Here is a 25952-nt window from a genome sequence, read left to right on the forward strand (position 1 = left end):
ATCATCTGCAGAACACCCTCGATCTATAGTTTTGACTATTTAGGTTTAGTTGAACTGAACTCTACAGATGATTGTTTAAAATATACTGTGGCTGATGGTAAATTATTTATCTCATTGTGGCAATTGTTTTCTCCAGTGTTCAATAAAGTGACATCTATAAATGGTGAGATTCACGTCAACGTACCAGCAAATCTGGTGCCAGGTACCAGCCGGGTGATTTATTTTAAGGTATTTTATTTGTTGGTGTATTTGGACATATTCTTTAAATTATTTTTAATTTGGTTTGTTTTGCTCTAAAATATAAATGGGTTTTTTCTTTCTTTCTAAAAACCCAGTAAATTTACCTATGCTTTGAATATTAAGTATTGGTACTATTTTGTCCATCTTCGCATTGTTTGGCTGCCATGGGGGTTTTTTCACAGTTCTTTACACTGGTTTTTTTTTACATTATTATATATATATATTTTTTTAAATATAGATAATCATATTCATACACTAACTTTTGTTTGACACCCAACAGCTGATGTTTGTTTTTATGCTGGGGTATCATTAAACATTCATTCATTGTCTGGTTGCCAATTGTTTTTTTTGTGGGTTTTTTACCAAAACTGTATATGGGGCTATTCAACAATTACATAATTCTAGTGTGGAAAGGGAAAACAATCCTGAATTTTTTTTAGAAACTTAAAGAAAATTCTCTTAACCATTTAATGAGTTTTAGACTATCAAATACTCAGTTGACTCCCCCAAACAAAAAAACCTAGCTACGGCCCTGAATAGCTGATATATTTTAAAAAAACATTTAATCACTCATTATTCACAGGTGACAAAAGAAAAAGACTTGCTTAGCAGACAGAGGTCTGTTACTTTCCAAGTAACTCCGGCTGAAGAAGAAAGTATATCTGGCCGATATCTAAGTTTGAAGGTTTTACCATCAAAGGTAGCAGTTTTGGGGGTTTTGTTATTGTTATATTTTTTTTTATCCCACTGGCCCATTTCCTTTCTCTTCTTTGAAATCTCTCGGGTCGGGTCGGGTCGGGTCGGGTCGGGTCGGGTACATTTTGAACATGCTTATATATCACTAAAGCTTCAAGCATGTTTGTCCTGAGGCCTATCTCTGGATAGCCAGAAGTCTGTCTCGGGACAGATGAAATCTCTCATTTCTTCCCTATCTGGCAACTCCTATCTTTCACTGTTCACCTCCACATCCCAGTCTTTGTCACTCCAGCCATGACAGGTGCTTGTCTCCTGTGGCTGTCTGTGCCACACACATACCATTTCCCATTAGCTTTAGCTGTATATATGTGTGTCAAATTAAATTAACTGTGTCAAATTAAACAAACTATAACCAAGTTTGTTTCCTTATTTTTCAGACCCGTGATGTCCTGTTGGAAGTGACACACACTGCCCAACTACTTGCTGATCAGTCAGTTTATTTACATATTCTGGCAAGTGACAATTATGGAGGAACATTTACGTAGGCAGGCCTACAGCCTGTTTGCCAATCCATTTAATTTATTAATGGAATAAATAAAATAAAAACAAAACAAAAGCATGTTTTGGCAGATAAAAGTTAAAATAAATTACCAGTTACACTTGAATACAACTAATATAATAGTCTTATTTTTGTTGATATAATTATAGTTCTGCTAAACCATCTAATAACTTGTCATAATATACAATATGCTGGGTTTTCGTTTATTAACTTAACATTTGTTTTGATATTAGTTAATATTATTGACATTTATTAAGGTTAACATTTTTTTATTTCAAAATATTTATTAATGTGTCACAATTTATTTTGCTATCAATACATGTATTAACATTTTTAATATTAAAATTTATTTATCAAATGTTTGACATTTTATTAATAGGTTGAAGCAAAGGGGAAAATTGTGTATACAACATCTTATGAAATGAACCATCACGGTACTCGTGTTGTAACAATACCAGGAAGTCTAGCACCCAAGCTCTCCCCATATGCGTATGTGACAGCTTTCTACACTTTGACTGGAAGAAAGTTTCAAATTGTGGCAGATTACATACAGCTGAATGTGACAAATCAGTGCCTGCAAGAGGTAAGACTTCACTAAAAGTTATACCATTAATATACCCATTCAAATGCAAATAAAGATAAAGTAAATAGAAACAATACATATATTTTTTATATATAGAAATATATTGTTGTCTGTCCCTTTCACATCCATTCATCTGGCCATCATCCATCCATCCATCCATCCATCCACCTTTAGATTGTACAAAAACACTTAATTATTGTTTTATTTTCTGTTATGCAAATATTTCTTTATTGTCATTTTGTAACTGAAGAGAACTGCATTGTTGCGGCAGCACCAATGATATGATGTTATATTGTAATGAATGTAACAGAAATTTAGTTATACACTTTACATACAGTCAAACTTTGATAACTCAAACTTCAAGAGGACAACATAATAGTTTGAGTTCCAGGGAGGTCAATTTTTCTAAATTCATATAGAACACCTCTGCACTGAAACTTCATTGCAAATGGATGATTTTGTTTGTTATGGTACACATTTCTGATAATTTTGCATTTCCTATTGAAGGGCAAATTAATATATAAATGGCAGCTCACCCGACCCCTAGCTCCTGGTTTCTTCCGGCACCTATGGCATATTCCTTTTGTGTATATTTTAAATGTTAGTAAATAACAAAAGAAAAGAGCTCACTTGAAAGTTGGCGGGAAGTAACTAACAAATTAAAATACTGAATGCCAAATAGCAAACTTTTGCTAGGCTGACAATTCATTCTTTAAAATACTACTAACAACAGTGGCTTGATCAGTCCACACACTTCAAGTTTTGGAAGTGCAATATATTTATTCAATATCTATGGTGGGACCAAAACATTAGTTTGAGTGATTGAGTTTTTCAAGTTTTCGAAGTGCAATATCTATTAAATATCTATGGTGGGACCAACAGTTTCGTTTTAGAGATCGAATTCTTGGAGTTTCAGAAGTTTGAGTTTATGAAGTCTGTTATTACTAGTTTGTATGGCCGTTCAGCTGGGACCATTGCTTCAGTTCAAGAGATCAAAGTTTTTGATAGATCTGAGTTTGAGTTATCAAAGTTTGACTGTATATATAATTTTTATTATCTTCAGCTGCAAGTTCTACATGCCTCGTTTGTCCAGGACCCCAAGCACAACATAAAGCAACCTGCTGGTGATGCCAGACTCCGGCTGATAGGAGCCACTGGGATGTTGGTTGGTCTGCTGGCTGTTGATAAAGCTGTCTATGTTGTTAACAATCAGAAGTCATTGTCACGTGACTTGGTAGGTTTAGCAAATTACTTGATTTTATATCTTCTTTTTTTCCTTTCTGGGCGGGAGATGTAGCCCAGTGGTAAAGCACTTGCCAGATGTGCGGACTTCCTAGGATCGATTCCCATCAGTGAGCCCATTGGGCTATTTCTCTGTCCAGCCAGTGCACCACTACTGGTATATCAAAGGCTATGGTATATGCTATCCTGTCTTTGGGATGGTGCTTATAAATGATCCCTTGCTACTAATGGAAAAATATAGTGGGTTTCCTCTCTTAAGACTATACAAATTGGATTTCAGTTTTATTAAAAAACATTCTAAACAGGTTTCGTCTCTAAGACTATATGATTAATAAATCAATGTGCTCTAGTGGTGTGGTTAAACAATACAAACTTGCAAGACTTTTTCCCACACTGCCTCGAGATACTGAGCTGAAGTTTTGTGTATAGCTTTATCATGTACTGTTACAGTTCACATTTGACTTTCATGATGATTTTAATCATTTTATCATAAGAGTTATGGCCCTTGAATCTAGGGGATAGGAAACTCTGTTGGACCTGATAGGGGACATGTCTTTCTTTAGCAGTTCTCTCAGAATGCTTGTTTACATAAAACCTAGATTTTATTCTGTATTATGACACAAATTTAGACTACAACCTTTACCCATCTCTTGATAAACTGTATTACTTTGTGTTATTTGAATCTATAATCTTTGGACTATTTTGTATTTCAGCTATTCAGTGAGCTTGCAAGTCATAATCTGGGAACTGGTGAAAAGAACAAGTTGGACAATTTAAAATACAAGGATATATTTAAGGTGGTATTATGGATTAATGTAGTTCATATTTGTAAATATCAGTATTTGTTTAATTTATTTGTATGTTTTATATAGAGGTTTATGTATGTTAAGCAACTCAAATATCTTTTATTAACATATGATTGTTTACAGCAGATTTGACTATGCTTGAGGATTTTATAAATTCATCAACAAAAGTCTGAATTCTCATCACTGATTAACCTTCCCGCCCTGGAATTGGTCACTGGCTAGGTCAGAGGCTAAATCTGAGGTGGGCGTGCCTGAACCTCTGTGAATATGGGCACGTAAATAGAGTTCCCATCCCATCCCATCCCATCACTGATTAGTCTAAGCAGTATTTTTTGGCTATAATGTTAAGAGATGTTATTTTAAATATCTGAAGATATTAGTGAAGTTAAGAGTGCTATTATAGTCTCTAGTCTAAAAGAAAATAACACTTACAAGGTGATATTTCACAGTAGAAAATATTGGGGTTCATTCACTGTAGTGATTTTACTTAACGTTTTGATATCATTCGTCAGTTATGTAGTAATTTCTCAATGATGGTTGGATTTTTTATTTTTTATTTTTTTTGTGGGTTGGGGTGGGTGGTATTTTTACAATAAATATAAAGTGACAAAAGTTATTTCTTCTGTTTTTGTCACATATTTATATCTCATCCTGTAAAGCATTGTAATGCCAGAAAAAAGAGCAATATTCTTTATATAATTGTACTTCTGACTACCTTTCTGTCATTTCTACCTGATCAAGTTTTTTTATTGATCTGTAGGTATACCGGTAGGCATTTTTCTAATTTAATGTTTTATTATTTTTATTTTTTTTAAATATACATAATTTTTAAAACTTTTAAATATGAGTGACATTAATTTTTGAGTCAAACAAGATCGTTTAGTCCACATTGGTTCCACTTTAAAATGTGCCCATTGGGCTATTTCTCATTCCAGCCAGTGCTCCACAACTGGTGTAACAAAGGCCGTGGTATGTACTATCCTGTCTGTGAGAGGGTGCATATAAAAGATCCCTTGCTGCTAATCGAAAAGAGTAGCCCATAGTGGTCCATAATCATATGTCCAACGCCATATAACCGTAAATAAAATGTGTTTAGTACGTCATTAAATAAAACATTTCCTTCCTTGAAATGACTTAATATTTTAAGTATAAAGGGTTTATATAAGTGAGACTTTTCATTTAAAAACCTTTGTTTTATTACAGAAAGCTGGTTTCATTTTGTTGACAAACATGGAGATAGTACAGAAAGAAGTTCGTAAACCACTCTTTAATAAGAAGCCTCAAAGCAATAGAGGAAGACTGAGACCCCAGTTTGGTGAGTAATTTGTGTGCTAATAGTTTACCTCGTACAGTTAGTATGTCTACTGGGCTTTAATTCATAAGAAATTTAATTTGTGAATGGATCAGTTTTTAAAGTGCGAAGCCTCACTAGCCTTGTCAGCATGGTAGCTAAGCCCTCAGCCTTAGGTTTGGTAGGTACTGGGTTCACACCCTTGTACCGTCTCCCACCCCAAAAAAGTTTCAGCAATTAACCCACTGACACCACAAAAGCCACTCATACTGAAAAAGTAGTAATGGGTCTAGTATATGCACTTTCATATTGACAGAACAGTACATATACCACAGCCTTTGATCAGTCATGTGATATGGGTTAAGACATGGGGGGGGGGGGGGGGGGGAAGAAGTCCAAAGAGGGGAATTGATCCTGCAAGCCATCATACCCCAGGAGAGCATGGTACCACAGAACTACATCCTTGCCATAGTGTCTGGATGAAGAGTTATTTTGACTGGAGTCCTTTTAGTGTCTGTACTGAAGTGTTAAGTTATCTGGTGTCTGTATTGAAGTGTTAAGTTGTCTCAGACTCTGATGTCAGTATTGCAGTGTTAAGTTGTCTTGTGTCTGTACTGAAGTGTTGTTTGGTGTCTGTACTGAAGTGTTAAGTTGTCTGAAGTGTTAAGTTGTCTGGTGTCTGTACTGAAGTGTTGAGTTGTCTGGTGTCTGTATAGTTTCTGGACTGAAGTGTTATGCTGACTGGATTCTGTGTAGTGTCTGTACTGAAGTGTAAAGTTGTCTGGTGTGTTACTCTCATTGTAAAAAATCTGTTAACCGTATCTTCGTTTATTTACAGGTCTCAGTGGACCATTTTTTAACTTCTTTAAGCCAGATGTAGTACACGAGGTTTTAGCCAGGCCATCTGTAGAGTACGATTGGAACATAGTGGAGGAGGACGACTTTGAGACAATCTCACTGCCATCGCCTAGAAGATATTTCCCAGAATCATGGTTGTTTCAAGAGGAATTATTGAGGTATGTGCTGTTACAGCTGGCAAATGACAATATTTAGAACTGTAAATATTTATACATGTTAGCCATTGTAGAACTAAAGCAACAGTGTGCAAACCAGGGCCACACCTCCAGGAAAAAAAGCGCCCTCCACGACTGGTATATCAAAAGTCGTGGTATGTGCTATACTGTATATGGAATTTTGCATATAAAAATCCCATGTTACTAATTATAAAATGTAGCAGGTTTCCTGTTTAAGACTGTGTCAAAATGACCCAATGTTTGACATCCAATACCTGATGATGAATAAATCAATGTGTTCTAGTGGTGTCAAACAAAACAAACTTTTTTTCTTTTTTTTAATTTAAAAAATGCCCTTTTTGGGGGGTTTGAAAGTCCCCCATTTGTCTTCCTGGAGAAAATGTCTATTGCTTCACTTCAATTAATTTTGTACTGCCTCCCACTCCAGAGTGTTCATTAGTAGGTGGAAGGAAGCTGTTTTCGATGGCTACTGCTGCCACCATTGTTGCTCTGTTTTCAATGGCTACTGCTGCTACCATTGTTGCTCTGTTTTCGATGGCTACTGCTGCCACCATTGTTGCTCTGTTTTCAATGGCTTCTGCTGCCACCATTGTTGCTCTGTTTTCGATGGCTACTGCTGCCACCATTGTTGTGCTGTTTTCAATGGCTACTGCTGCCACCATTGTTGCTCTGTTTTCGATGGCTACTGCTGCCACCATTGTTGCTCTGTTTTCGATGGCTTCTGCTGCCACCATTGTTGTGCTGTTTTCGATGGCTACTGCTGCCACCATTGTTGTGCTGTTTTCGATGGCTACTGCTGCCACCATTGTTGCTCTGTTTTCGATGGCTACTGCTGCCACCATTGTTGCGCTGTTTTCGATGGCTACTGCTGCCACAATTGTTGCGCTGTTTTTGATGGCTACTGCTGTCACCATTGTTGCTCTGTTTTCGATGGCTACTGCTGCCACCATTGTTCTGTTTTTGATGGCTACTGCTGTCACCATTGTTGTTCTGTTTTTGATGGCTACTGCTGTCACCATTGTTGCGCTGTTTTCAGTGGCTACTGCTGCCACCATTGTTGTTCTGTTTTCGATGGCTACTGCTGCCACCATTGTTGTGCTGTTTTCGATGGCTACTGCTGCCACCATTGTTGCTCTGTTTTTGATGGCTACTGCTGTCACCATTTTTGTGCTGTTTCTTATGGCTTCTGCTGCCACCATTGTTGTGCTGTTTTCGATGGCTACTGCTGCTACCATTGTTGTGCTGTTTTCGATGGCTACTGCTGCCACCATTGTTGCTCTGTTTTCGATGGCTACTGCTGCCACCATTGTTGCGCTGTTTTCGATGGCTACTGCTGCCACAATTGTTGCGCTGTTTTTGATGGCTACTGCTGTCACCATTGTTGCTCTGTTTTCGATGGCTACTGCTGCCACCATTGTTCTGTTTTTGATGGCTACTGCTGTCACCATTGTTGTTCTGTTTTTGATGGCTACTGCTGTCACCATTGTTGCGCTGTTTTCAGTGGCTACTGCTGCCACCATTGTTGTTCTGTTTTCGATGGCTACTGCTGCCACCATTGTTGTGCTGTTTTCGATGGCTACTGCTGCCACCATTGTTGCTCTGTTTTTGATGGCTACTGCTGTCACCATTTTTGTGCTGTTTCTTATGGCTACTGCTGCCACCATTGTTGCTCTGTTTTCGATGGCTACTGCTGCCACCATTGTTGCGCTGTTTTCGATGGCTACTGCTGCCACCATTGTTGCGCTGTTTTTGATGGCTACTGCTGTCACCATTGTTGCTCTGTTTTCGATGGCTACTGCTGCCACCATTGTTCTGTTTTTGATGGCTACTGCTGTCACCATTGTTGTTCTGTTTTTGATGGCTACTGCTGTCACCATTGTTGCGCTGTTTTCAGTGGCTACTGCTGCCACCATTGTTGTTCTGTTTTCGATGGCTACTGCTGCCACCATTGTTGTGCTGTTTTCGATGGCTACTGCTGCCACCATTGTTGCTCTGTTTTTGATGGCTACTGCTGCCACCATTTTTGTGCTGTTTCTTATGGCTACTGCTGCCACCATTGTTGCTCTGTTTTTGAAGGCTACTGCTGCCACCATTTTTGTGCTGTTTCTTATGGCTACTGCTGCGACCATTATTGCCAACATACTGCAATCAGCTGCCTGCTTTTTCACATAGAAAAATAATGAACACCTTTAATTATGTCAAAAAGCAAATAATTATACCATATGTAACAGACATATTTCAGTTCAGCCATACTGCTGAACAAATTATGAAATTTATAATTATTATTTACTTTGGTGTTATATACATGTATATTAATATTTTACGACAGACAGCCATACCAGTCATAGTCAAATAATTATTATGTTTTATATAATAATAATATTTCATTTGTGAAATCTTATGATGTCTGCATTTCATGAATCACTTGTGTGCGTGTCAGTGAGCGTATGCATAGTTATATGTGTATATTTGAAGTTTGTTTATTGATGGGATGGGGGTGGGGTAGGGTGGTTGGTGGGTTTAGGTGTGGATGAGTGTATAAATACAATATAATAGAACATATCTCGCAGACCCCATTTTGTATAGTCAATTTTTTAATAATTATTTTACATGTCTAGTCCAAAATTATAAACTATGAGAACTTGGGCTAAATAATATACAATCTTTTTTCTATCTGTATCATTAATATTCACACATACATGTATAACTTTGTGATAATAACAATTGTAAATACTGAATGAAAATTTCGATATGTATACCTAAATGATAATGTTTAATTTTGTATTGTAACTCTGTGACTTAATCCCTGTGGTTGGGACAGAAAACAAATGTAAACAGGGGTTCTGTGAATAAATATTTTTTTAAAAATGTAAAAAATTAAAAAGTTTGAATTATGTGTCAATTTACCCATTTTTGACAGTTATGGCCCTTGAACTTACATGTAGGTGATATAAACATTTGTTTTCTGGACTTTTATGTATAGCTTTATCTGTGTCTGTTACAGATAGTGTTTGACTTTCATGGCAATTTAACCATTTTTTCATAGAGTTTTGGCGCTTGAACGTATGAGATAGAAAATTTGTTGGACTTGGTATAAGGAGGCATGTATTGCTTTAGCAGTACTCTCAGAATGCTTGTTAATTTTAAAATGATTTTGAATTACTGAATGGTTAACTCTCAGGCATACATTTACATATTCTGCGTTTATCAAATAGTATATGATTGACTGTTATCATCTACTTATAGGGCAAGACATAGCCCAGTTCATTATCTAAACTAACATTGTGGCGGGACCTAGCCCAGTGGTAAAGCGTTCACTGTGCGGTCGGTCTAGGATCGATCCCCGTCGGTGGACCCATTGAGCTATTTCTCATTCCAGTCAGTGCACCACGACTGGCATATCAAAGGCTGTGGTATGTACTACCCTGTCTGTTGGATGGTGCATATAAAAGATCCCTTACTGCCAATCGAAAAGAGTAGCCCATGAAGTAGCAACAACTGGTTTCCTCTCTCATCAATATCTATGTGGTCCTTAACCATATGTCTGACCCCATATAACCGTAAATAAAATGTGTTGAGTGCATCGCTAAATAAAACATTTCCTTCATCTAATTATTTTACTAATTGAACTATAAAATAGTGGAAATATTAACATTTTGCTTGGCCTTGTTATAACCATTTATTATGCAACCACTGTTTCTGTTGGCCAATTATGATAACCAATTAAAGCCAAGTCATAAATGTATACTAGCAGATTGTCATTTTTGACATGCATAGCTACATTACACAATTGTTGATTTGACTTCTAGGTCATCGTGCAATGTAGGTAAAATAAAAGAAATAATAATTTTCTCCCTTAATCTTTGATGGATTGCAGGATAAATATTTCCCATTCTTACCTTCACAGGCTAAAGCTGATATCCTACTTCGTAAACTAGTTATTCTTTATAAAACTGTATCAAATGTTTTTGTTTTTGCAGCCAAAAAACCAAAATGATCTCCGTTAAACTGCCCGATTCAATTACAACTTGGGTAATTGAGGCTGTTGGTGTCTCGGCCAGTCAAGGTGTTTGTGTCTCCAAACCTCTTGAGTTGATTACGTTTAAACCGTTCTTTATGAACGTGAGGCTGCCATACAAAGCGGTTCGACTTGAGAAAGTGAATATTCGCTTTTCTGTCTTTAACTACCAGATGAGATCTCTTAAGGTGAGTATACGTCTACCTTCATAGCCCAGTGGTACAATGCACAACGACTGGTATATTAAAGGCCATGGTATGTGCTATCATGTCTGTGGGATGGTGCATATAAAAGATCCCTTGCTACTGATGGGAAAAAAATGTGGTGGGTTTTCTCTTCAAGACTATATGTCAGAATTAACCAATGTTTGACATCCAATAGCATAAGCGTACGAGACGAGGGGGCAGGGGTGGTAACTCTCCCCCTCCCTCCCCAATGCTCCCCCAATGCTGGAGCAAAACCTCAAATTCGGGCAAGACTTGTACAGATATTCAGACAAAATCTAACCTGAGACCTTTTCACCTTGTATTTCCATCATTCTACCCTCAAAAGTTGTGATTCGTTTGCAACCCTATATTGCTATTTGGTAATAATACTAATATGAATAAATGTTGTTATACAGATGCGGGCATTTTCATTTAATTTGGGCAAAAGCCAGCCTGCCCCTCCTTCAAAAGTGGGAGCCCGTATGCCACTGTCCAATAGCTGATGATTAATAAATCAGTGTGCTTTAGTGGTGTTGTTAAACAAAACAAACTTTAACAAGGAGGATAGGCAATGAAAGGAATGTTAATGTAACAACACACAAAAACATTGTTTAATCTGCAGCTACTGAGACCATGGGCTTAACTGTTTGTGATTTTGTTTATAAATATACCAATACATTTCATTGGGTACTTAAATTTGAGGAATAAAAAAGTAGTATGATAAATAGAATTCGCTACTCGTGTTTTTTAATATGGAAAACATCAACTGAGTCTACGTTAATCGGTATTTGTCTGCCTAGACAAATACCGATTAACTAGACAAGGTTGATGTTTTATTTATTAAAAAAAAAACTAGTAGTGAATTCTATTTATCCTATAACACTTCTAAAATCACATTTTCATTCGATATTTAGTAAATTACAGTACTAAAGTCACCTTCATCTGTTATATGATGTCATCACAATTAGCACAAATTAGTTTGACGTGATATATTTTAGCTAATTCTTATTGCAAATTGGCATATACCTTTAAATCTGCATACCATTATTAACCGGGTTAATATACTAAATTATCACATGGGTTTATGACATGGATATCATGGGTAAGTTATAGGATAAATATGTATGCATGACATTGATCTATATTTTCATTGTGCACTGCACTAGTTCACAAATTACATGAAAATTAGACTACCATGAACAGTATTAGATTTCTTACTATTTAAATATTTAGAATAGATCAGGCAGTTTTTTTTAAATTCCATCAGTCACCATTCTGTTGTCACTGTTAGCTAAACTCTGTAATCAAGATTATGTGGAAAGGCATTAAAAACTATATGAACACTAAAAAGGCAAGACACTTAATTTAAATAAAAGTGTTCATTCAACAATTGTGTAATGCTTTAAACCACTGGATATCAGTTATTGCCATCAATTGAACAGATAATTTGTGGGTTGAAATTGCTGCAGATGAGCATTATGCCTATGGCAGAATTTTTTTTTAAAAGGCCACTGGTAACAAATTCTTCATTTTCAGCCCTGTAATCTGATCACCAGCCTCAGTGGTCAGTGGTTACGCCATTGGACTACAGGTTGGTAGGTACAGGGTTCTCAGCCTGGTACCAGCTGCAACCCAGAGCGAGTTCTTAAGAGCTCAGTGGGTAGATGTAAGGCCACTACACCTTCTTCTCTCTCACTAACCACTAACCCACTGTCCTGGACAGACAGAGCTCAGATAGCTGAGGTGTGTGCTCAGGACAGCGTGCTTGAACCTTAATTGGATATAAGCACAAAAATAATTTTAAATGAAGTAATCTGATGCATTATGAAATGTTACTCTGGGGGTTGGGGGTGGTGAGGGGTGTTTGTTGAGAGTTACATAACATTTTAAAGCAATGTCTTATATTTATTTATAAAGTAACATGCAGACAATGCTATTTTGTTGCATAAGAAATTACATTTTATCTAGCATTTATTACAAACAGGAAATTCAATAATATTGTAAATATTATATCATTAGCAGGGGGATATTGGTGAGAGTTACATAATTTTAGAGAAGGTGTGCTCTTAGAGTTACAAAATGTTAAATGGAGGCAGAGGGGTATAAATAATGCCAAATTTAGCATTCCATAGTTATTGAACGGCCTTCGCTGAATCAAAAGTGGAGTCAAGATATAGGTATGTTACGTTGTACGTATCGAGAATGTTTATGATATCCACTGATATAACAGTTCCTGTGTTTGGATTTAGTTTTAGTAGACAAATATTATTAGATGAAGAGGCAGTGGTGTAGCTTTAAAGGGGATATGTAAAAGTTGTAAGTTATATTTTGCCTATTTTACATTTATTTATGATCAATAGATTTAAATTAATTGATCACACACATACCCAGTGGTAAAGAGTTCTCCTGATGTGTGGTTGGTCTAGAATCAATCCTGTCTGTGGGTCCAATGGGCTATTTCTCATTCCAACCAGTGTTTTACAATTGCTGTAACAAAGGCCGAGGTATGTACTATCCTGTCTTAGGGATATTGTGAATATAAAAGATCTTTGTTGTCAATGTGATATCATGAGTTTTTAACCCATCTATCATGCTCTATAGATTATCCAGTCATTTTTATTTGTTTTAATTCTACTAGTACCAGTAATTGAAATTATTTGGTTTCACTTTTTATGAGTTATATTTCAAGGTGTAATCTCTATATTTGGAAGTTAAATTAATAAAAGCACCATTATATGCAACTTTTAGATAGTCCCTTTAATATGTTAAAACAGAGCTATTTTACTTTTTAATATTTTAATATGTACTGAGGACAAAACAGGAAGAACAAAATTAAGAGAAGAAGAAATAGCAACTGAAAACATAAAGTGTTATGTCGTCTGACCAGTTCAACTCCTGCAATTGCCCAAGGCAATCGGTAATAATGTGGAGATTGCCATAGAATTTTTAATTCTCTACAGCACTGTTTTGCTATATTAAAAACATTCCATGGCATGTTTCTTGCTGAAGACATTTTCATAATTGCAGGTGTTGCAGTTTCAGCATAATATATTTGTTACGGTTTCCCTCAAGATGTATTTATTGTTGGTTTTAGATTTTAGTCACTATCACTGCTGATGAGGCAATCTGCATCACTGACAAAACTCATGGAAAAAAGAAACTGCGTTACCAAACAAGGATTGCTCCTGATAGCAGTAAAGGAAATGATTATAGCGTTATTCCCTTGAAGGCAGGTCATCATAAAATCCGACTTGTGGTCAAAGGAGCTAGGCATGTTGATGTTATTGAAAAGACTCTTTATATTGTGGTGAGTTTTCTAGCATTTACAATAATTTCAGTTCATTATCTGAACTAACATTGATCTTATCTAGAAATCTGTCTGAATCACATTCAGTTTAAGACATAGAAACATAAAATTTCTTAATCAGAATTCTGTTTACATGGTTTTTTACATTTTCATGCACAATTGTTTTGTTTCATCAGTTATTTTTAAACATATATTGTGGATGCCACAAAGCACTACATAATACAGAACAGGTGTCTGTTATATAGAAGATAGTATTTGTCTTTAAATAACATGTATAACGTCTATAGATATTTGTATTTGTAAATAATTATCTCTTAGATGGTAGTATTTATAATTAAATATCTGTGGTACAGATGGCAGTATTTATAACTAAATATCAATGTCTTGTTTAGATGGCAGAATTTGAAAAGAAATATCTGTTGTATAGAGGACAGTGTTTGTACTTTACTTTACTTTATTAGCATGCCTATATCCAAAAGAGGTTCTGGCACGTCCATCCCATGCCTAGTCTCTGGCATGGCCAGGGGCCGTGTGTCAGACAGAACGTATTTGTAAATAACCATCAGACATAGCCTAGTGGTAAAGTGCTTGCCTGATGCACAGTCGGTCAGGGATCAATCCCAGTCGGTGGGCCTATGGAGCTATTTCTTGTTCCATCCAGTGCACCATGACTGGTATATCAAAGGACATGGTATGTGCTATCCTGTCTGTGGGATGATACATATACAAGATCCCTTCCTGCTAATGGAAAAATGTAGCAGATTTCCTCTCTAAGACTATATGTCAAAATTCCCCAATATTTGACATCCAATAGCCGATGTGCTCTAGTGTTGTTAATAAACCTCTTTTTTTTACCTTTGATTCTGACAGTAACTCATATTGAAAGATTGTGGTATGTTCTGCTATTGCTGTGGTGTGTGTGTGTGTGTGTGTGTGTGTGTGTTAAAAATAAATTGTCCTGTGTGTAACAGTGTGTGTATGCACAAGTGTGCTTCTTTTTCTTTTCTTCTTATTTTTTATTAAATTTATTATTACTATTTTGTTAATAAATACTTTAAGGAACCCCAAACCTGATGCTGAAACAATCGTTTGTGGACAACAAAATAAAAAAAATGCATTTTTTTAAAAAACCTCTTGCTCTTGTTGCAGCAATCTGCTTAGCCAGTGATTAAACATTGGGCTGGGATGTCATTAAATAAGAAGGTAGTGAGGAAAACTGGATCACATGTATTTCTGGAGAAAAAAATTGAATTGTAACTTATAATAGTTGCAGTGAAATGTTGAACTGTTGATTTCAGGCAGAAGGAAAGCAAGTGAAGAAGACATTGTCCTTCCCTCTTGATCCCACGGGAAGACGACTCCAGAATGTTACAGCACATGGAACATTCGTCACCAAGGGAAGCACCATTCACAGTAAGTAGAACAAAAAAGAAATTGTACCTTTATAAAATCCCAGTCCATTTAATAACCAATATCTGTTAGATGGAAGCTTGCCCACATTCACTGAAGGTTCAGACACACATCCATCCTTGACGTAAGTTCAAGTTTTAACAAAAAACTTTATTTTCTGTAATGAAACCACTGTAGCACATTGTTTTATTAATCAATTGGATGTCAAACATTTAATAATTCTGTACAGTCTTGGAGGAAACCTACTACATTTTTTCTATTAGTAGCAAGAGATCGTTTATATGCACTTTCCCTGCAGACAGGACAGCACATACCATGGCCTTTGATATACCAGTCATAGGGTATTGGTTGGGATGAGGGAAACCCCACTCAGAGAATGGGTCCAGTGAGGCAGTTCAACAAATTACATCAGAGCCCCTGTCCAGGACAGAAATCAGTTAAATGTGAAATGTCGTGAATTACAGCCTTCAATGACACAACAGTCAAGTCATTAATTGGGTTTAAGATTGGAAGATCCTGAGTTCAAATCCAAGTATCAGCTTCAACACAGCTCAGTGGGCAGATGTAATATACTACAAATACTATACTGTGAAATCCTTTATTTTAGTGGGCTTAAATTTTTTATGGTTCACTAAAACAAAAAAATTAAATTAAATCAAATTTCATTGACATGTGTACTTAAAGGTAGACTAAACTCCCAACAAGAGCCTTATGTGTTGGAAAGATGCATACCGGACCATCAAGACATACTGACACTTTAACAAATGAAAAATGTGTAATTTTAGAATTAATAAAAAAACGTGATTATTCCTGCTAACTGGGGGCAGCCATTTTTTTTTTTTTTTATGACGTCCGGTGGTATAGCTTGGGGCGAAGTGACATCAGCTCAGGTCCAACTTCTCTATTATGCACAGTGTAAACAAATGCTCTAATTTACGACAAGGTGCTTCGCTTTCATCAACCTGACTTGTAAAACAACTTAAATGACTTGATAGTATAATAAACTATTTAACTAAATATATTTCAATTTGCATCAATATAACGAAATGGAGTTATAGTATTTATTTATTTTGTTAAATCCAAAGAAAAAATGCATATATTAGGCCTATTGGTAGGATACGTTCGAGCAAAACGACCACTCAAGATACCCAAGTGATAATTTTCTTTTCTCTGGGACTACGTAATTGGTCAGTTTTGTGATTTTAGATGGGAAAGTCTACTTAATCAAGGGTTTTACAGAATTACTTACAGTAATAAAGCTGGTAAAGTCCATTACCATTTGAGGTTATCACACAATACCCTGTGATCTTCATAAAAGAGGCACGTCTTTTTAGTGTGTCTAGACACAGTGTCTAGGGACCGTCTAAATATACACCTGCCAATCAAGAACCACAGGTACAGGCCACGGAAAGAAAAGACCAATTAACCCAGAAAACACTCCGACTATTATTTCAGTACGTGGGTTAATTTATATACAAAATATAATACAGTTATTTCAACACTTTGACAATGGTGGTTTATTTTGTATTGAAAAATAAACCACATATACACGTTGCTGTGTTACTGGGATGAATATTATTATAGAACATTGCGATGCATCTGCAAAAATCAGGTATGTTTTGTTTCTTCAGTTCGAAGACTAATTCCTGACGTGACACGTTAGGTATTACGTAATCACCAGCTTGCCAGAGGGCGAATTCACTGGAATGGTACAAAATGGCTGCGCCCGTTATATATAATAGCCGTCACATTTAACCGTTTTATTAATTAACTATACGATTATACTTGTTGATATTAAGCAATAATGTGCATTATGTATCGTTGAATATGCACACCAGTCCAAAAGCCTTGCTTTAGCATTCCTTTAAATTCATGTATTGAAAAAGTCTTTTGGTACATACATTTGTATACATTTGTATATATTTCTGTTGTGTTCTTAAATTCACTAACTGCTTTAATCTAGTCCAAGAATTACATGAAAATTAAAAGTGATTTCACAGAATACATCATTGTACTTGCAGAAGGAAAGCAAGTGAAGAAGACATAGTCCTCCCCACTTTATCCCTTAATAAATAATATTTTATTAGATAATTTTTTATATTATTTACAATTTTTTTTTTTAAATTAATTGCTTGTAACTTGTGGCATTATTTATAGATATTTGGAATCTGAGAAAACAAGAACAGAAGACTTTGGTAGACCTAGCACTTCCTGCAGAGCTGATTCCTGGAACTGATCGATGCGACATTTTTGCCTATGGTAATATTTCTGCCTGGTTAAGAAAGTAACAAATTAAATAAACTAATAATAAATGAAAGAAAGAAAGAAATGTTTTGGTTAACGACACACACAACACATTTTATTTACGGTTATATGGCATCAAACATATGGTTATAGACCACACAGATAATGAGAGAGGAAACCCACTGTCGCCACTTCATGGCCTACTTCAAGGGATCTTTTATATGCACCATCCCACAGACAGAGTAGTACATACCACAGCCTTTAATATATGTACCAGGCATGGTGCACTGGCTGCAACGATCAAAATAAATAGATTATTTATTTAAATGATGTCAGAGCATAGCATGTTTTGATATTTTATGTAATTTTTTCACTATTCTTCATGACAATAAATTGCACATTTATAGCAAAACATCTAACATATCATTGCCCAGGACAGCATGCTTGAACCTTAATTGGATATAAGCATGAAAATCAGTTGAAATGAAATGTAACAATAACATTGCTTTTGGGAGCAGTGAAATAATTTAAGGTAAATGGTTTTGAAATGAGATTTATATATAAAATTTTGATACTGTTAATGATGCTTTTTCTCTTCTTTTTTTTACTTTTTGGGGGACGTTTTTACTTTTTAATGTCGTTACTGTGACAAATGTCAAATGTATGTATACAATTTTGGTACTACAGTGAATCTCCTCTAAACCGGACACCCTTGGGACCAAGTAAAAAGTCCGGTTTTAAGAGGTATCTGGTTTAGAGAGCATCTCTTATGTACAGATATTTTAAAAGGGACCATAAAAACATGTCCAGTTTACAGAGGGTCCCGTTTTGATGGAATTCCAGTTTACAGAGGGTCCCGTTTTGATGGAATTCCAGTTTACAGAGGGTCCGGTTTTGAGAGGTTTCACTGTATTACTTGAAGCTTTTTCTTCTTTTTTTGAGTGTACTTTTTTAGTATTAATGTTGTTACTGTGGTTGTGATTATCCAGGTGATCTGATGGCCGATGTCATTGTGATGATGCTGTCGGGTAATGCAGACTTGATGGACTCAACAGTGTCTGATGCTGAAGAGGTTCTGGGGAACCTCGCCCCAGTGATCCACGCCATCAAGTACATCCAGCTAGCCAAGCTGAAGACACCTGATGTGGAAGAAAAGGGACACATCTTTGTGCGAAACGGTACGTTTACAGAGTTGGCCTTTGTTAATGTGTCTTTGGTCCAAAATATTCCAAATCTGGGACCCAGACCCAGACACAGACATAGACACAGACACAGACCCACACACAGACAGACATAGACACACACACAGACATAGATACAGGCCCACGCACAGGCACAGGCACAGGCACAGGCACAGGCACAGACAGACACAAACATAGACACAGACCCAGACATAGTCCCAGACACATACACATACACATACACAGACGCAGACACAGACATAGACCCAGACCCACACACAGACATAGACACAGACCCACACACAGACAGACATAGACACAGACACAGACCCAGTGTGTTTAGGTCTAGGTCTGGGTCTGGTGAGTGTGGCACAGATGCCATGCCATGTCTGATGTATTTTGACATCTGGGTCTGTAACTGTAACATGTTATCAATATATATTAATGCGTTCATATCTATAGATAAATTTACTTTTATAAACATCAACAGTAAGTATGAGAAATCCACATTGATTAATATATGCCTTTCCTGTTGGTTATTAAGAAAACACTATTGTGCAGCTGTCGGTCTGGTAGTGTAAAAATATAGCACATGTTCTATGACGTCTGTTGCCAGATCTGTAGTTGATGTCATCACAGGCACGGTGTGTTTTGTCACATTCGATTCAATGCGCTTCATTTTGGACTGGCACCATACTCCCCAGACCAGACCCAGACCCAGACCCAGACCCAGACCTGGTGTGTTTTGGGCCTTACCGTAGTTGGTTTTCCAGTAGTACTCAAGAAACCTTCTGTATATTTCTCAGGCATGTGTGCAGTAGGCAGTTTTGGACACTGACACACTCAGTTTAGGATTAAAATGCACTCTTTAGACAAGTGGCTGTTTAATGCAGGTTAATTTGTTCTAGAGTTGATGATTTAATAAAACATTGAAAGGATCATTTAAGACGTGGCTGCTTAATACAGGCTTATTTATACTATATTAGATCTGTGATATTACAATAATAAGATGACTTTTAAAGACAGGTGGTGGTTTCAAGAGGTGTCCACTTGATTGATCAGATTTGACCATACTTGACATGTTTATTTTGTGTTCAGGAGTGGCCAACTTACTTAAGTATCGGAAGTCAGATGGCTCCTTCAGTCTCCTTCCTGATTCCCAGTCATCAACATGGTAAGATGTCAACTTTATATTAATTAAAATAACAATAGTCATGATATATGTACTGTGAAATATTTTATTTTCCTGGGCTTAAATTTCCTGATTTAGCTAAGATACACATTTCGTTGGGTACCAAAATTTATGGATAAAAATGTTGTATCATAAATTTATATTATTGGTATGCATGTATTGTATTTTCATTGGAAAGGAAAGGAAATATTTTATTTAACGATGCACTCAACACATTTTATTAACAGTTATATGGTGTCAGGTTGAGAGAGGAAACCCGCTGTCGCCACTTCATGGGCTACTTTTTTCGATTAACAGCAAAGGATCTTTTATATGCACCATCCCACAGACAGGGTAGTACATACCATGGCCTTTGCTATACCAGTCGTGGTGTACTGGCTGGAACGAGAAATAGCCCAATGGGTCCACTGACGGGGTTCGATCCCCGATGCTTTACGACTGGGCTACATCCCGCCCCAACTGTGTTCTTAAATTTGTTGACTGCTCTAGTCCATGAATGACACGAAAATAAGACCACCATGAATAAAAGTGATTCCACAGTGTACTTTTCATGCTGATATCTAATTCAGTAACACAGCTTCCATCTAAGGTGTAATTGGTTCCAGAATTGATCCCAATGAATGTTTTGTTCAGTGTCGTGTCACAATTTTCTATGCAGGCTTCAGAGATTGCTACATAATTCTAAAATTGAAATGTTAGTTGCTAATCAATTTCAAACTTGGATTTGAACCCTGTACCTACTTGCCTTAAAACCAAGGTCTCAGTCACTACACCACTAAGGTCAATACAATCAAACCTGTGTTAAGCAGCCAACAAAGGGAGTATTAAAAAGTGGATTTTTAAGACAGGTGACTGTTTAATACAGGTCAGTTTATGCTATATTTATACTATGATTTGGGAGAATAACAATATGGGCTGTTAACACCAGAAGCTGCTTATTACATGTGGCTTCTAGAGCAGGTTTCACTGTATTTTGAAACTCAACATTTTTAATGAAAAGAAGAAAGAACTGCTTGTTAAAACCTACACAAGTTTGTGCCCTTGATAAAAAAAAAAAAGGTTTTGTTTAATGACACCAATGACAGCACATTGATTTACTAATTATCAGCTATTGGATGTCAAACATTTGGTCATTCTGACATGTAGTCATAAGAGGAAACCCGCGACATTTTTCCATTAGTAGCAATTGATCTTTTATATGCACCATCCCACAGACAGGATAGCACATACCACAGCCTTTGATATACCATTTGTGGTACTCTGGCTAGAATGAGGTGCCCTTGATGAAGTCTTTGCTCTGTAGGTTCACGGCTGTTGTGTTGAAGATGTTGTGCCAGGCGCAAGACATCGCCCACATCGACGAAGACTTTATCAACACGGGATTCTTGTGGCTGCTTGATCACATCAACGATGATGATACAATGGAGGAGACAGACTCAACATATGACCATGTATGAACGTCAGTGCATGCTACTGTATATTGCATGATTACTGGATGTGTCACATATGATCATGTATGAACATTGGTGCATGCTACTGTATATTGAATGATTGCTGGATGTGTCACAATCATGTATGAACATCAGAGCATGCTACTCTATATTGCATAACTTCAGGATGTGTCACAATCATGTATGAACATCAGAGCATGCTACTCTATATTGCATGACTTCAGGATGTGTCACAATCATGTATGAACATCCTGTGTCACAAAGGATCACATATGAACATTTGTACATCAATACATACTAGCCAGTGCCAGGTCTGCCCACTGTTTCATGCACGTAAGCGGGATCGACCGCGTAGATTGTAGGCCCCATGCATATGGTTGAGTTAAAGAACTTCCTTTTTATGGAAGCTTCGATAGCTCAGAGCATATCGTGGTTAGTGTTGCAATTTGCGGACGAATCGGTGCCACAGGTTCGAGTCCCAGCAACGGCATGGGACAATTTGTGAGGCCAGAAAGGATTTAATTATCCCCTGTGCCAGTGCGTTAATATCTATGTATGTTACAGTCAACCTCGACATACATATAATATATAGATATTCATACATCAATACATACATGCTACTCTGTATTCTATGACTACTGGATGTGTCACAAAGGACTACATATGAACATCTGTGTATGTATATATATACTGACACACAATAAAAACGCAAAACAGATATTTTTCAATATTTCGTTGTGATTAATGAAAAATAAATTTATTGGACTTGAATAACAATTTATGAGAGGAAGCCATTGACTGGTACTTTTGTCTGGGTTTTAATCCTGGTTTTGTTCTCATTACACATATAATAGCAAAAACTCACCAAATGGTGTGAAATGCGTTCACTACATGTTCAATCATGCTGCATGCAATGCACGTGAAATGCCAGTATGTGGACATATAAAAGTCATTTAACGGTGTCGTATTCCTCATCACATTAAGAATGCCACGACTCAGAGAAGAGTAAAGGGAGCAAGCGTTGGGCATGGTTCAAGGGGGGACTTCACAAAGCCAAATTGCTAGGACCTTCAGAGTCCATCCATCAACTATTGGACGACTTGTTGAACATCATCAACAGACCGGGAGTGTCCGTGATCGACCTCGACCTGGTCAACATCCCGTTACGACCCCACGCCAAGATCGGCAGATTCGATGACACCACCTCCGTGACCAGTTCAGAACTGCGACGATGTCAGCAAGCAACACAATAGGACATCATGGAAGGCTGGACTCAGATGCAGACGCCCGTACAATGGTAACATCATGACACCGCGACATCGTGCTGCGAGACTACAGTTTGCACCAGCCTTTTACCAGAGCATTGTTTTCTCAGATGAGTCCCGTTTCTCTGTCTCCTTTGCTGATGGAAGAGCATGTGTGTACAGGAGACTCCACAAACGGTATGCTGACGGATGTGTGAGGGAACGTGATCGGTTCGGCGGCGGTTGTCTGATGGTATGTGGGGAAATCAACTGTGATTTCAGGAGTGATCTCATCATTGTCCACGATGCCCTTCTGTTTCAACAAGACAATGCCCGTCCACATACTGCAAGAATTACCCAGGCATTCCTGCAACAAGCCGGTATCACTGTTATGAACTGGCCCACCGTTTCACCGGATTTGAACCCAATTGAACACATGTGGGATGAGATAGGATGTCATGTATGTCACCACCAGCCACCACCGCATAACGTCGCTGAGTTTGCACAGGCGTTGCAGGAGGAGTGGAGAAACATTCCTGTGGCTTATTTGAGATGTTTGTGCCAATCCTTTCCCCATCGTCTTCATGCATACTCACGTGCCAATGGTGGACACACCAGATACTGACCTTGATATGGGGGGAGGGTTTGAACTTTTAGATTACGAATGCAACTCGATTACTGATGATAACTGGCCATGTTTCCATGTGAATGTATCATGAATACCAGTCATTAATGTCATATTACATTATCCATCAATTCATTAGTAGTTTGTCGTTATTTGCAATGAAAAGTTGTTTTTGCATTTTCATTGTGTGTCAGTATATATATGCTACTCTGTATTGCATGTTGTACTGATCGATGACCTTGACAGAAACATCACCCAATGATGCCGCCTCTGCACATGTGCAGGAATTTTAGTAGGGTGGGATCTAGACTGGTGACTGAAGTTTATGGGGAGTCGTGTCATGCTCACTCAGAAAATATATTGAGAAAAACTAAATTTACTTGAGGAAGTGTGTTGATGTTTACCATGGAAGAGTGTTGATATTTTTAGATGGTTTTTTTATCTTATTTTATTCTCTTAATTATTCATATTTCAATTAAAATGTTTTTACTTACTTTTAATGCTATATCTAATTTTTCGTTACAACTCTTTTGTCTCATTCAATTTCTGTGACTAGTCTGAAAATGTTTGCATCATCTAGAATTATAATTACTTCAAATTTAATTTTAATGTCTCAGTTGTTGTTTAAAATTAATATCCTTAAAATCTTGCAGTTTCAGAGTTCTCAGGACAAGATTCCAAACCTGGCTGCAGAAGTGTTGATAGCTCTGATGGAATGTGACCTAACAGAACAAGTAAGAAACAATAACAGTATGTTTATTGAGCTTAATATCAGATACCAGGGCCCAGATTTTCGAAGCTATCTTAATTAGCACTACAATGTTTTAAAACCCTCATAGGCTATGATGTCACTAGGGCGTGTGTTGTAGTGAAGTCATGGCTTGTAATGGTTTTATAATTACATAGCGCTGAGATAGCTCAGAAAATCTGTAGCCAAAATCCTTGCTTGTAAAACTTCAATCTCGACAGATATCTTCAATGATGTCATATAGGCATACATGTAATTTAAACACATTGTCATGACATTAAAGTCTTAAGATTATTGGAGATTAGAATCTAGAATTTAAAAGTTTATAACCATGGCACAAGGGCTGTGCTCATTTGATATCACTTTGATGGTCACATTATAGTAGTTTTGCAAGAAATATGATTAATAATAATAATACATGTCGTTTGTCAACTTATATCGTATATCAATAATATAGCAGAATCATGTCATTACTTCATATTGCTTCACACAGATTTGAAAATATTTGAATTTGATCTAATCATTATTCAGATGTGTTAGAGTAAATAACCAAACTTGGGTGTCCATTTTCATGTGCTGAAACTAGGGTCTGCAGGGTCTGTAGTGTAATTATGAGAGAAAAAAGTTCACTTTTATCTTCTGTATGAACGTGTTGATTACTGTTACCCAGCCAGACCACCTGCAGCTGCAAGCTTCCCTTCTGTTCTATCTGGAGGACTACTTTGAAGAGATAGTTGACGTGCTGGTTCTCGCCAAGGTAGCCTACGCCCTGTATTTGACAGAGAGTCCAGATCTACCAGATGTACTGCACATGCTTACTAATGCCAAGAAAGTCACACCAGAAGGTATGCGGATGAAAAAATAGTTGATGTGATAAAAAACCCACCATAATAATCATTGAAAAGAATGATAATAATAGGATAATAACATAAACAAGATAACATCAGCAATAGCATTATTAACAACATAGTACCATAACAAGAAAAATAAAATCTGTAAGAAAAATCCTTCAAAATAACAAACAACTATTCTTCCTTAACTCTTTCACCCCTACAGGCCGGTATACCGGCTTACAAATAACAACTCCGCTCAGCACGACAGGCCGGTATAGCGGCTTGTAACACCTGTTCATATTTGGCGCCGAGTGACGCGTCGTTATTATAATTAGCTAAAATCTCGCGCGAGCATAAACCACGTGTGAAGTTTGTTTATGGCTGCGCCCAGGTTTTACGTTGTTTTCAAATAGTTTTTGCAAGTTTATATCAATATTTTATCTGTATTTTGAAATGAATTCCAACGGAGATAATTCACCTGTTGTGAGCAATGACGGAGATTCCGACGATGAGTTTTCAGACGATGAAATGTGGAATAACATGGACTTTGGTGCGTTTGATTTAATCGAAATTGGCGAGCTTGAACAAAACATCATTCAGCGTGCAAACTTAGAAGAAAATGATGCCGATGACGACCTGCAAGATGACTTGCCATTGTTTTATCATGCACCTGAATTTACCTGGACACGTGAGCCATATTTAATTAGGTGCCGATCAACTTTTGCTAAAAATCCGGGCCCCGTAAAATTGTTTGACATTGACACTAAGGCCACTCAGTATTTTTCTTTGTTTTATACCAATGTAATGTTTGAAAAAATTGTGGAATTTACAAACATGAATGCCATGAGAAAGCGAACCAAACTTTCATTCGGGTTGTTCAATACCTGTAATCACTGTGGCTCCACTGGCATTGTAAGTCAACTTGTATATACTTTGTGAAATTCAAATTAATTAAATACATAACTTATTGATCAATCTTGACTTTATTTTCACATTATTACCATGTTTCATTTATCAAATACATGAAAGATATGCAAATTTT

At 36.9% G+C, this 25952-nt stretch overlaps 2 protein-coding genes across 2 annotated transcripts in view; both read left to right on the forward strand.

Moving 5' to 3' along the window:
• The window catches only part of LOC121383752 (complement C3-like), a 37284-nt gene extending 35803 nt beyond the window's left edge, over positions 1 to 1481 (forward strand). Inside the window, exons 15-17 of the mRNA XM_041513849.1 lie at positions 137 to 228; positions 824 to 940; positions 1374 to 1481. Of these exons, the coding sequence (XP_041369783.1) occupies positions 137 to 228; positions 824 to 940; positions 1374 to 1481 (317 nt within the window). The remainder of the gene's footprint in view (positions 1 to 136; positions 229 to 823; positions 941 to 1373) is intronic.
• Positions 1482 to 1880: 399 nt separating this feature from the next.
• LOC121384670 (C3 and PZP-like alpha-2-macroglobulin domain-containing protein 8) overlaps positions 1881 to 25952 on the forward strand; it is a 49031-nt gene continuing 24959 nt past the window's right edge. The window contains exons 1-14 of the mRNA XM_041515154.1: positions 1881 to 2078; positions 3142 to 3312; positions 4034 to 4117; positions 5330 to 5441; positions 6256 to 6433; positions 10432 to 10657; positions 13770 to 13982; positions 15281 to 15395; positions 17550 to 17651; positions 18626 to 18814; positions 19916 to 19991; positions 21313 to 21460; positions 23983 to 24063; positions 24748 to 24922. Of these exons, the coding sequence (XP_041371088.1) occupies positions 1917 to 2078; positions 3142 to 3312; positions 4034 to 4117; positions 5330 to 5441; positions 6256 to 6433; positions 10432 to 10657; positions 13770 to 13982; positions 15281 to 15395; positions 17550 to 17651; positions 18626 to 18814; positions 19916 to 19991; positions 21313 to 21460; positions 23983 to 24063; positions 24748 to 24922 (2032 nt within the window). The 5' untranslated portion in view covers positions 1881 to 1916. The remainder of the gene's footprint in view (positions 2079 to 3141; positions 3313 to 4033; positions 4118 to 5329; positions 5442 to 6255; positions 6434 to 10431; positions 10658 to 13769; positions 13983 to 15280; positions 15396 to 17549; positions 17652 to 18625; positions 18815 to 19915; positions 19992 to 21312; positions 21461 to 23982; positions 24064 to 24747; positions 24923 to 25952) is intronic.

Source organism: Gigantopelta aegis, chromosome 10 (genome assembly GCF_016097555.1).
Source record: "Gigantopelta aegis isolate Gae_Host chromosome 10, Gae_host_genome, whole genome shotgun sequence".
In the NCBI taxonomy this organism is placed as follows: Eukaryota; Metazoa; Mollusca; class Gastropoda; order Neomphalida; family Peltospiridae; genus Gigantopelta; species Gigantopelta aegis.